This window comes from Nomascus leucogenys, chromosome 22a, assembly GCF_006542625.1.
Source record: "Nomascus leucogenys isolate Asia chromosome 22a, Asia_NLE_v1, whole genome shotgun sequence".
Lineage (NCBI taxonomy): Eukaryota > Metazoa > Chordata > Mammalia > Primates > Hylobatidae > Nomascus > Nomascus leucogenys.
In genome coordinates, this window is record NC_044402.1 from 87,803,856 (window position 1) to 87,817,373 (window position 13,518).

Below are 13,518 nucleotides of genomic sequence, written 5' to 3' on the forward strand. Positions count from 1 at the left end.
CCCTTGGGCTGCTTATTTAATGAAATATAGGAGTATCAGGCTACATAAGGAACAGCCGTGTTCATTTTGTATGGCCAACTGATTTTCTATCATTTGTGAACTGCTTTGGTAAGACTGCTTTTCCTGGTCTTCTAGTGAGCAGGAAACCAAGAGAAGAAAGTCTTTCTGAATCCCTGTGATTCTTGGGCTCCAAAACCAACCAAACAAACAAAAACCTTTTTAGAGGCAAAATTTATAATAAAGCAGCCACGATTTTTGAAACCCTTAGACTATCCCCAGCACAGAGATAAGCACTTTAAAGTCGTTATCATATTTAACAACTACTTGAATTATTATTGTCTTTTAATAAAATGGGGGTAAGTTTCTCAAGGTTACACTCTTATTAAGTGATCTATTGAGTTTGAATTTTGAAGTTCTCAAGGAAGCAATAAGGCTTCTGACTACTTTATTATCCATCTAGTCACTTACTATTGGATGGTAATATTTTGGGCACTGTTACTAGAACTGGGGAAACAGTTGTGAATAATACAAAGCAAAACCCTGACCTCATGTGATTCATACTATAGTGGAGGGTAAATAGGCACATAAATTAAAACAATGTAATCCCAGATAGTGGTATGTGCTTTTTTAGAAATTAAGACAGGACTAAGGGATACAAAAAGAATGTGGCCAGGGTGAGAAGAATACTTAACATACAATTGAAACAAGAGAGTATAGAGGAGAGAAGTATTCCAAACAGGGAAGACATCCCTGTTTGTCAAAGCCCTGAGCTTAAAGTTTCTGAGGGGCAAGAACAGGCCATGTGACAGAGTACAAGGTAAAAGTCCACGATGGCTTTTTTTCCATTCTACAGAATGAGTAAATTAAATTCAAAGAACATAACTTACTGAATGGCTTTTTGATTCTGAAGTTCATACTCTTTTGTGTTATATAGCTTTTTTAACAATTAATGAAAAATTGTTTACTTTATTCTGTTTTTAAATTATTCCCATGTCTTTCATGTAAGACCTTCTTGGTTTTTGACATCTTAATGTTTCATCAGCAAATATTAGCAGCATAATATCTAGTCATTCTGTTTTTTCTTTTTTCTAAATACTAAAAATATGCTACAGTTTTGAGAGTGTGCTTTGACTTTCTTCTCATATATGTCTGTGGGTATGATCTAGAAAAGTAAACTGTCTATAATAACGGAAAACCCGATTGTAAAATATATCATGACTTTCGGGAGAAAAAATGTTATTTATTTCTATTTTCTATTTCAAATAACAAAGTTTTAATCTATTCAAACAATGATACAATTTTCAAAATTTATTGTCATTCTATTGCCATGAAAATTTAGGTATGCTTAAATTAAATAGCACGTTTAATTAGCTCAAACAGAAAAGATGAAATTCACGATTCAGAAGTTGCATATTTATCAAATATATCCGTAGGAATAAAGATATGCGATATTTAATGTGGATTTATAGCTTTATATTTTTTATATCTTAAATCCAAATTATCTAATTCAGTTACTGTATTTACTTTATATTTCCATACCTGGGACTCTTCTCCATAAGCCAGTAATAGCAATGACCTTATAGCAGACAGGTTAATGTTAAAGCATGTCCATTACTTCTTGCGCTACTCAGTCTGCATTCAAACCATACACTTTATGTAGAAATGCAATTATTTTATTATACAACTAAAATAGACATATTGGAAACATTTTGGCCCTATCTCACTTCATGGCATAAGAATGTTTTCACCCCTCACAACATTCAGTTTGAGAGAGATGGATTTTTATGTACACGAATTGATTAAAATTCATTAATTTGGAGATGGACTCAGTATGACCCAATAAAACATTTAAGAAAACCTATAGTTCTCACGCCTGTAATCCCAGCATTTTGGGAGGCCAAGGCGGGCAGATCACGAATTCAGGAGATTGAGACCATCCTGGCTAACATGGTGAAACCCCGTCTCTACTACAAATACAAAAAATTAGCTGGGCATGGTGGAGGGCTCCTGCATAGTTCCAGCTACTCAGGAGGCTGAGGCACAAGAATGGTGTGAACCTGGGCGGGAGCTTGCAGTGAGCCAAGATCGTGCCACTGCACTCCAGCCTGGGTGACAGAGCGAGACTCCGTCTAAAAAAAACAAAAACAAAAACAAACAAACAAAACAAATTAAATAAATAATATCTAATGTAAAGCTGAAGGAAGCCTGGGATACAGAACACAGAATAGGCTATATCTCAGGACATAGTGTATAACAAATTTACAGTGAATAAATGAACGTACCGTGAGTTAAGGGAGCAAGGGTGATGCTGGGTAGGCAGTGACAGGTATGCTGTTCAAGGAACACTAGATGACTACTTTAAACTCAGTCCTTGTCAAACCTCTGACAGTGCAGTATTGCCAGGTTTTAAATAAATGAAAAGTGAAAGTTCCAATTTGTCAAAACAGGTACAACATCAGAGCAAACTCTATAGGTTTGAACGTAGGATTTCATTAATAGTTAGCTGTGTTTAAATATGGTTTAAAGATTAATCATGTGGGAGGCTGAGGCAGGAGAATCGCTTGAACCCGGGAAGTGGAGGTTGCAGTGAGCCAAGATCACACCACTGCACTCCAGCCTGGGCGACAGAGCAAGACTCCATTTTTTTTTTTTTTTTAAAAAAGAAAAGATTAATCGTGCACAATTTTCAGAGAAAAGTTATAGCTTAAAGAAAAACTATACTTGTTCTAATTGAAGAAAAATATGAAGAAACTGGAAATGAGACAACAGTTCACAATATTGGTTAAATATATTCAGATGTGATCTAAGAAAAACATGAGAATTTTGGTCATTTGTACTGAGAAGCAGAAATACAAGCACCAACAGGTTATTTTAATAAGTTAACCTGAGAATGCTTTGGTCTACCAATAGAGGTTATTTTTCTGAATTTTATTTGGGACCTATGGCAAGTACCTGCAAAAGATATCCTTGTCTACATAGTTCCAAATATGCAACTTGGCTTTTAAATTGTTTGGGGTCAGTATCTGAATGTTAGCAAAGATGTTCTTTAAAAAAACAAACAAACAACATTTTCTTTTTTTTTTCTATAAAAGTTGGATAGATGTCATATGCTCTCTTTTCTGTGGAAAAAGATGAAGCCTTTTGTCTAGGTTGTAAGAGTGAGATTTGCTCTGCTCTCTGATTTTAAACGGTAATTAAAATATAATTTGTAACTAATTCCAGTAAAGTTTATTTATTTATTTTTTTATCTAAAGGGTTCCGCTTTGTTTTTCCAAGAATCATTACGAGTAAGAGTCATTGCCTCTCAGGGCTTGGCAAGCTCTAAAGTTACGTCTCTTTCTCTTTTCCCCTCCTTCTCTGTTCCCTTTCTTTTTATCTCCTGCTCTGACTTGTTCCTTTAATTGGCTCTAATATAAAACTGAAGTATATCTGGTGAATACTGTTTCGTGTTCTCTGTTTCTAATTTAAAGAATGGATGAGTGGTAGACTTTTCTCTCTCTAAATAAAAAATAACAAACAGTACCCTAAATCAACTTTTTGTATGGTTCTTGGTTTTTATTAGGGTGGGTCAGTGATCCTCAATTACCAAAGAAGAGGAAAAAAGTTTCCCATACTGAGTAAGCAAGAATAACTACAGTATAAGGAACTTGGTTAAGAAACAGAAAGGATCTGCTAATAGATATTTTTATACACAATGAATGATTTTATGTGAAACATCAGCTCCTCTAGGAATTGTTTTCAGGTTAGTTGGATGAAAGCTAATAATTTCTCTTGCCCCTGACTCCACAAGAACATGATTCATGAACCATTCAAATTCAATATTTTCTGAGGTGGCCCTATTCTTCCTTGGATCTAGCTGCAGTCTTTCATCTTGTTTTACTCAGATGCTTCTACTGATTTGAATTTTAGAGTCTTAGTCTAATGCCTTCCTTTGTTGATGGAGACAAGGCCAGACAATCTTAAGGGACATGTTGAAGGTCACAAATAAGACATGGGCAAGTCTGTCCTATATGTAAGCTTCAAAGCCAGTTCATGTCTTCATTCCTTAAAAATTTATTGAGTGCCTACTATGTGCAAGATCCTATGCTAAGCCCCGAGATGTGTAAAGAAACAAAGCAGAGGAGACTCCTGCTCTCACAAAGCTAGCTTTATAAAATTATTTTCGTTAATTCTAGTGGCGTATCTGGTAGATCATTCTATGGAATAAATGTTAGAAGTATCTAAACTCAAAGACTAAAAATTCCTTAATATTGATTCAAAAATGGAGTAAGCTACATGGTATCTTCTGGTCACAAAAACACTTATTACTTTTGACTGATTTACTTAACCATAGTTTTTTCTAACATAATTATATTATTAATTTTGTTTATAAAAATGTTATTATTAATTTTGTTTATAAAAATGTTCATTCAATGTTTACTTATTTTTCTACATGAATATTTTCTTTATAAACATGGTCCACTTAAAACTAGAACTTGTATTATTTAATTTTGTTTTTAAAGATCTTAATGGTATAACATACCTACCAGGGCTAAATATTTATGTTCAAACCTTGTAATGGACTAATAAGAAGTAAGAACAATGCCAATCATAGATATAACATTTTTTGAATCAGACACTCTGCTTAACACTGCATCTCACTGATAACACTGCCATTATCTCAGCCTTTATAGCAAATCTATGATGTAGATACTAATATGATGTGCATTTTTAATATGTATAACTGAGGATTAAAAAAATGAAAGAACATGTTCCAAGCTACACAGCAAGTAAGTGACGAAGTGGGATTTGAGACCAATACTGCCTGTCTGAAGAACACTCTCAGGCTGGGCACAGTGGCTCATGCTTGTAATCCCAACAGTTTGGGAGGCTGAGGCAGGAGGATCACTTGAGGTCAGGAGTTTGAGACCAGCCTGGGCAATATAAAAAATATTTTAAAAATTATCTGGGTGTGGTGGTGTGTGCCTGTAGTCCTTGCTACTTAGGAGGCTGAGTGGGGGAGGATTGCTTGAACCCAGGTGTTTGAAGCTGTAGTGAGCTATGATCGTGCCACTGCACTCCAGCCTGGGTGACACAGTGAGAGCCTATCTCTAAAACAAGAAAGAAAGAAAGAACACACTCTCCTGTAATGACATCTAGACATACAGAAAGTATTTAAAATGCTATACATGAGTTTTACTTGAAGACGGTTTCTCATGTTTTACCTAAGGCCTGAGAATGATAATAATAAAGGAAAATTTGCAGTTTTGCTTCTTTCTTTTCAAATTCTTCATTTTTAAAAATTTGTAGAGTCAATTAAAATAATGAAGTGAACTAGAACACAGATCAGGAGAAATCTTGAAAATGTTACTTAATTAATTAGAAAATAAGTAAAATTAGGTGTGAGACTAGACAATCTCTTCACTGCTTATGGCTTATAATTTCTATGTTTTGAAGTTTTGCCCATCATTGAAGTGTTTGCTTCAATTAGAGTATCACCTCAGGAATCTTCAGATTCTATGAGTTAGAATGGTTCTTTCCTTTCTCAGTGTTCCCCCAGGTCTTTGTAGCTCCAGAGTAGCACTCATTTTTTGGTTTTGTTTTGTTTATTTTACTTTGTATTACTATTACATGAGTATTTCAGATGACTACATAAATGTATTTTGAGTGCCTATATGATTGATATAGTCTAATGAAAAAATTAGTAACTCTTACTAGTTATTGAGGGGCTTCTAAATGCCAGGTACTATATGAGTCTACTTTGCCCAGTATTTTAAATAACATCATGGGCTTATTTAAAGCAAAATCAGGCTAAGTCCATACTATTAGAAAGTAGTGATGACAAGTTTGGAATACATCCCATGTCTTAATCATTGTATTATACTATCCATTAAAATTAAGTTATGCCTGAATTCAACTGCATACCTCTTATACTAACTCACCATTGAAAAATTCTTTTTTTTCCTTTCAGTTCACTATATGGAATAAACAGTTAATTGTACTTTCAGTGAAAACTTAAAGTAGAAGTACAGTAATTATTTGAAAAGCATTTTTTCTTTTATGTAGAAGGTCAAATTTCTTATATTGGCAAGACACTCATTTGCTTTAACAAAGTGTTGCCTATGTAGCATGTTATACAACTTGTTTAAAAGCATGGGCATTTTAGCAAATAACAAATGCAAATATTTATTGCACACAGTAATCTTTATTTTAAAAAATATTATTTTTCTAAAAAATTGGCCTGTTTATATGTAAAACATGAGGACAGTATTTGGGAGAACCAAATTTCTGGCCTCTCTTTTGGAATGAGGAATGTGCCTACAGGTTGCATGTTTAAAGTTAATAATTTCATCAGTATATACACAATATCATTTTTAAAAAAGCACTTCTCCATAGATGAAATAAACATTCTCTGGTTTTAAATTTTAACCCTTCAATTAAAATTTAAAATTACTTGTGAATATCAGTTGAATAGTATTTGTTCTTGAATAAAACATACATAATACAGATTTAAAAATATTGAACATGATTTTATTCCAATTCTTTATCAATAAGAAATACAGTTTATGTGTGTAGACTGCTTTAAGCTTGCCAAATACTTTAACAGATACCAGCTTCCCTGATAGGGAGATTATATATTTTGATTAAAAAGATAACTCTTTCATTCTAATCCTCTTTACTAAAGTACTGTTTCATTCGTAGATTCTTGGGCTTGGAAAGAGCATTAAAAATCCTCAGGTCCAGCTATGAACCTAGTATAGGAAAGAAATCTACTTCAAATTTCCTGAGTGACAGGAAGGCAAATGCAAGGTTCATTACATTTTGTTTAGTTATATTCTTTTTTTTTTAATTTTTTTAATTGTGCTAATTTTTTCTCTGTTTATTATACCAACTGTATTCTCAATTATAGTAATTCAGATTCTTGAAATCATACATTGTGCCTTATATATTTTGTCTTTTTCTGGCTTAACACTCTTGGTATGGTACCTTGATGCCCTGATCAGTTGATATTTTCTTCAATTTCTTCACTTGATAAGCTAATTTTTATGATATCTTGCTTTGCTCTCATATAGTGAACTAGGAGAATAAGTGGTCTGATTAGAGATTTAAAATTGAATGCTGTACATTTGTTGGTATCATTTGGCTTGCAGCATTGTTTTCACTTGGCAGCCCTACTCTTATCTAATTAGTTCACAGCAAGCATTTTCCATTAAATCTTAGACTCTTTCACATGAAGGAACATAATTAATTTTGCATTTGACTTTAGGAAATTGGTGCAGGACTTTACTTATCTTTACTAAATTCTAACTTGTTTGGGACTGTATGACTTAGAATTCTAGAAACCATTGTCCTCCCTGTAGCCACTGGTTTTGACAGGCAAATGTATTGTTATACTTTGTAACTTTATCTTCTTCAAAAATTTAATGTGCTTGGATATTTCAACTTACGACATGCAACATAAAAAGAGACCATTTAATCTGAAGACTCTCAGCTGTATTAGTTTTTAATTTGCAGAGATAGTGGTCTTCCAAATGTTAATTAAAACTTTACCCTATGTCTACTATCGTTAATTGCAATTCTGGAAATATTACAGTAAGTAATTCGGGAAGATTTCACTGAGGACGTGATGCTAAAATTTAAATCTAAAAGATAAATACATTTAATTAGACTAGAGTTCACAGTTTATACGGAAAGAGTGACAGAGAAGAAAAATGAGAGAAATGTATCACGGATTACTCTTAAATTTCTGGCCAATGTGATTGGATTTCTGGTAGTGACATTTGTAAAGATGGGTCACTGTGGAAGAAAACCAGCTTGGGTTAGGAGGAGGTAGATAATATGAATTTGTTTTGAACATGTTCATTTTGAAATATTCTTGAGATGATGTGTTTCAAGAGCCATAAAAAGACATATACCCTTTGACCAAGAAATCCCAAGACTCTGGGAATGTAGCCTGAGAAAATAGTACAAACTATGGGAAAAGTTATAGTCGAAAATGTCCATTGCAGTGTTTTTTAATTGAAAAAAATGAAAGCAATGTTAATGGTCAAAAATAGAGAATTTATAATAACAACTTTTGTACACCTACTAAATGAAAAATTATTTAGCTGCTCAAATGGTTGTTTAAAAACTGTTTAGTAACATATGAAGTGCTAATTATATAATGCTGTTATAAAAATAGTTAAAATATTTTAAATACTATAATTAAACTGTAGAAACAATATGAAATAAAACTAGAAAAGTGCAAGAATTTGCTTAATAGGATATTAAAATTATAGGTATATATATATCTTCTTTGTTTAACATTAGTAGAAGAAGGAAGTTGGAGGAAGAAGGAGGAGTAGGAAGAGGAATAAGAAGAAGAGGAGGAGGAGGAGGAGGAAAAAGAAGAACAGGAAGAAGGAGAAGGAGAAGAAGAAAGAAGAAAGAGAAGGAGCAGCGGCAGCGGTGGCAGCCACAGGAGCAGAAGGAGCAGAAGATGACTACAATGCTGATGAAGATACAATGAAACATAGCTACTTACTCTTGTCACGCTGAATTCTATAATTATTGCTGGTGATCAAAATTATGAAAATCATGTGAAGGCATAAAATAATGCATGCATGACTTAGAATTTAACTTTCTATAAATTTAAAATTGCTTGTTGATTGCTTTGTTCAAAAAATTGGAGCTGACTCTTCCTCCTCAAAATGGAGTGAATTACAAGTAAAATTGAAAGTACAATTAAACCTTTTTAATGGGCGATTTTAACACCCCACTGTCAACATTAGACAGATCAACGAGATAGAAAGTTAACAAGGATACCCAGGAATTGAACTCAGCTCTACACCAAGCGGATCTAATAGACATCTACAGAACTCTCAAATTAGGTATTGATGGGACGTATCTCAAAATAATAAGAGCTATCGATGACAAACCCACAGCCAATATCATACTGAATGGGCAAAAACTGGAAGCATTCCCTTTGAAAACTGGCACAAGACAGGGATGCCCTCTCTCACCACTCCTATTCAACATAGTGTTGGAAGTTCTGGCCAGGGCAATCAGGCAGGAGAAGGAAATAAAGGGTATTCAATTAGGAAAAGAGGAAGTCAAATTGTCCCTGTTGGCAGATGACATGATTATATATCTAGAAAACCCCATTGTCTCAGCCCAAAATCTCCTTAAGCTGATAAGCAACTTCAGCAAAGTCTCAGGATACAAAATCAATGTACAAAAATCACAAGCATTCTTGTACACCAATCACAGACAAACAGCCAAATCATGAGTGAACTCCCATTCACAATTGCCTCAAAGAGAATAAAATACCTAGGAATCCAACTTACAAGGGATGTGAAGGACCCCTTCAAGGAGAACTACAAACCACTGCTCAATGAAATAAAAGAGGATACAAACAAATGGAAGAACATTCCATGCTCATGGGTTGGAAGAATCAATATCGTGAAAATGGCCATACTGCCCAAGGTAATTTATAGATTCAATGCCATCCCCATCAAGCTACCAATGACTTTCTTCACAGAATTGGAAAAAACTACTTTAAAGTTCATATGGAACCAAAAAAGAGCCCACATCACCAAGTCAATCCTAAGCCAAAAGAACAAAGCTGGAGGCATCATGCTACCTGACTTCAAACTATACTACAAGGCTACAGTAACCAAAACAGCATGGTACTGGTACCACAACAGGGACATAAATCAATGGATCAGAACAGAGCCCTCAGGAATAATGCCGCATATCTACAACTATCTGATCTTTGACAAACCTGACAAATACAAGCAATGGGAAAAGGATTCCTATTTAATAAATGGTGCTGGGAAAACTGGCAAACCATATGTAGAAAGCTGAAACTGGATCCCTTCCTTGCACCTTATACAAAAATTATTTCAAGATGGATTAAAGACTTACATGTTAGACCTAAAACCATAAAAACCCTAGAAGAAAACCTAGACAATACCATTCAGGACATAGGCGTGGGCAAGGACTTCATGTCTAAAACACCAAAAGCAATGGCAACAAAAGCCAAAATTGACAAATGGGATCTAATTAAAGAGCTTCTGCACAGCAAAAGAAACTACCATCAGAGTGAACAGGCAACCTACAAAATGGGAGAAAATTTTTGCAACCTACTCATCTGACAAAGGGCTAATATCCAGAATCTACAATGAACTCAAACAAATTTACAAGAAAAAATCAAACAACCCCATCAAAAAGTGGGCAAAGGACATGAACAGACACTTCTCAAAGGAAGACATTTATGCAGCCAAAAAACACATGAAAAAATGCTCATCATCACTGGCCATCAGTGAAATGCAAATCAAAACCACAATGAGATACCATCTCACACCAGTTAGAATGGCCATCATTAAAAAGTCAGGAAACAACAGGTGCTGGAAAGGATGTGGAGAAATAGGAACACTTTTACACTGTTGGTGGGACTGTAAACTAGTTCAACCATTGTGGGAGTCAGTGTGGCGATTCCTTAGGGATCTCGAACTAGAAATACCATTTGACCCAGCCATCCCATTACTGGGTATATACCCAAAGGATTATAGATCATGCTGCTATAAAGACACATGCACACGTATGTTTATTGCAGCACTATTCACAATAGCAAAGACTTGGAACCAACCCAAATGTCCAACAAGGATCGACTGGATTAAGAAAATGTGGCACATATACACCATGGAATACTATGCAGCCATAAAAAATCAGGAGTTCATGTCCTTTATAGGGACATGGATGAAACTGGAAAACATCATTCTCAGTAAACTATCACAAGGACAAAAAACCAAACACCGCATGTTCTCACTCATAGGTGGGAATTGAACAATGAGAACACATGGACACAGGAAGGGGAACATCACACTCCGGGGACTGTTGTGGGGTGGGGGGAGTGGGGAGGGACAGCATTAGGAGATATACCTAATGCTAAATGACAAGTTAATGGGTGCAGCACACCAACGTGGCACATGGATACATATGTAACAAACCTGCACATTGTGCACATGTACCCTAAAACTTAAAGTATAATAATAATAATAATAATAATAATAAATAAATAAATAAAAGATGTAAAAAAAAAACCTTTTTAATGATGACCCTCTAAACCAGGAAAAACCCTAAACAAAGTGTATTTAGATTATATTTTTGATGATATATGTTAAATGCCTTTGCTATTATTTGCACAAAATTCCAGCTTCTAAAGTGGACACTTATTCTATTATTAAAATTGTCCAAATGCTAAACACACAATTAAGAAGGCCTATAATATTTAACATTTCCCAAAGCAAATACAGTTAGGTTTATGTATTAGTTTGGACTCCCTTCTTATTATATGTCTTCACTTTTATATGCCTACTAATTCTGTAAAATTCAGGTTAAGATATTTCATCAGTCTCCTCTACATATTTTACAAAACTAAGATCAACTTATTTCAACCTATTTTAAACATTCACCTTATTTTATACATTATAAATCATCTATATTTGTATATTTTGTCAGACATGACATAAATATGCACATGATGGGGCATTCACCCAAGACATCTAGTAATTTTCTTAAAATATTTTACATTTACTTACTTGAAATAAAAGAATATGCCAAGCGAGATAAGCAGTGATGCAATAGATAATCCGTGTCCAATTATGGTCAGGTAAAACAAATTTAGTGCAGTCTGTAATTTGTATAAACAAAAAAATTTGGTTCATATCAATACTGTAAGTGTCTATAATCCTACACATTCAAAAGTCCAAATTCAATTAAATAAACTATATTTTTAGAAATATGTGATCTGATAGCATTACAGTGATGAGTTTGCAAACCAATAAATACTTGAACGTGTCTGGAATGAAGAATATCCATCCAGTGAAATTATCGAAATTTATAAGTTATATGCCTTTTTATTTTTTAAATAATTTTTTAAAAAATTAGAAGTCAAATATTAAATCTGTGAGGCAAAACTTTTATTGATCTAGGTTATATACTATATGAAATCAGTATTTTATATTTTGTGCACCTTCAAACAAATGCTACATGATGATTTGTTTTGTTCAGACGTAAATGCCAGATAAAGGTTTCTTTTCAAACTGAGTTTCTTTTTCCTTTGACAAATTTGAACCTCAGAGACAAATCTCAATTTGTTAACTTAGAAGATTCTATGATCTGTACAAATGTGTTCTTTCTCATCGTTTTCACTTTTTTATTTTTATTTGTCTGCATTCCATTTATTTGTAACCTACCACTTTATTGTGTATTTGTATAATTCTCTTCCAATTCTTACCTGAATAAGCTGGGAATATGTTATTTATAAACATAATGATAGCTGGTAGTTATCAAGAGCTTACTATATGCTAATCTTTTAAGTATTTCCCTTGTGTTAAATCAATCCTTATGAAAATAATGAGGATGGAATCTATTCTTACCCTCATTTCATATATGAGGGGACTGAAGCAGACAGATGTAAAATGGCTTTTTCAAGGTCAAACAGCTGGTAAGAAGTAGAAAGAAGAAATCAGGTTTTAGGACTCACAGTTGTAATCACTGTGATAAACTGCCTCTATTACAAACACATGCAAATACATGCAAGTGTTTTCTATCGAAGCTATGTTATAGTGCCAAACTGTAATTAACCTTGACTCCAATGTGTAGTGTTTAAGGATGCGATAGTTAGTGCAAGTGACCTAAGAGCCAGTCAGAATGAGATCCTTCTGCTGAGGGAGAGACAGGACTCTTTAAACCCTGCTGGGCTTATCCTGTTTACTTGAGCATAGTTTCAGAGGTCATTCTAGAAATTCCACTGCAAATGAAAGATTTTCCTTTTCTTACACTTTTAAGGTATGTTTTCTTTGGAAAATTTGAAACCCCAATACTGAAACATTGACTTGTAAATTACTCTATTACCTAACAGGATTGCTTTTTCAGTGTAATGACAAAATCAATAATAATTTTTTCCATGCATATATTTCTTCTTTATTCTTCTCAAATTATATTATGGAAAGGCTTTATAAGGGAATGGAATAATGACTTTATTTTCTTCAAAACAGTATTGGACAAACGAGCTGTTTAAATAGATACTGTAAGTTAAATTTCAATTCAGAATTATGACATACCTTCACTTTCTCGTGGGTGTTAACATTACACTGGGTATAATTTGTCCATGTTCTGTTGCTTGCTGGATGTCTAAACCAGTTTCCATCTTGGTCACAGATCTTTGTAACTTTTTCTTTAAAATTAAAAAGAAAAAAGGGAAAACAGGAATTTAATTAACCTAGGGTTTATTAAATAGATGTCAAGGAGATATGTAGATACATTTCTGCTTTTACCTGATGGATCAAAGTCCTGAAAGTAATCAGGGCAGAGCTGCATTGATTCAGTTCCTGCTGCAACATCGTTCCAGCAGAGCCATCCATCCCAGGTTCTGTTGCAGTAAACGCCTTAATGGGGAAATAAAAATTAGAGATCATTAAATCCTTCTACTTATACATGAAGACACAGTCTTAAAAGTGGTTTCACACTGATGTGGAGTAAAGGCTATCTACT

At 33.9% G+C, this 13,518-nt stretch overlaps 1 protein-coding gene across 1 annotated transcript in view; it reads right to left on the reverse strand.

Moving 5' to 3' along the window:
- CALCRL (calcitonin receptor like receptor) overlaps positions 1-13,518 on the reverse strand; it is a 107,330-nt gene that overhangs the window by 25,597 nt on the left and 68,215 nt on the right. Inside the window, exons 7-9 of the mRNA XM_030803458.1 lie at positions 13,302-13,412; positions 13,089-13,201; positions 11,562-11,653 (exon numbers count right to left, since the gene is read on the reverse strand). Of these exons, the coding sequence (XP_030659318.1) occupies positions 11,562-11,653; positions 13,089-13,201; positions 13,302-13,412 (316 nt within the window). The remainder of the gene's footprint in view (positions 1-11,561; positions 11,654-13,088; positions 13,202-13,301; positions 13,413-13,518) is intronic.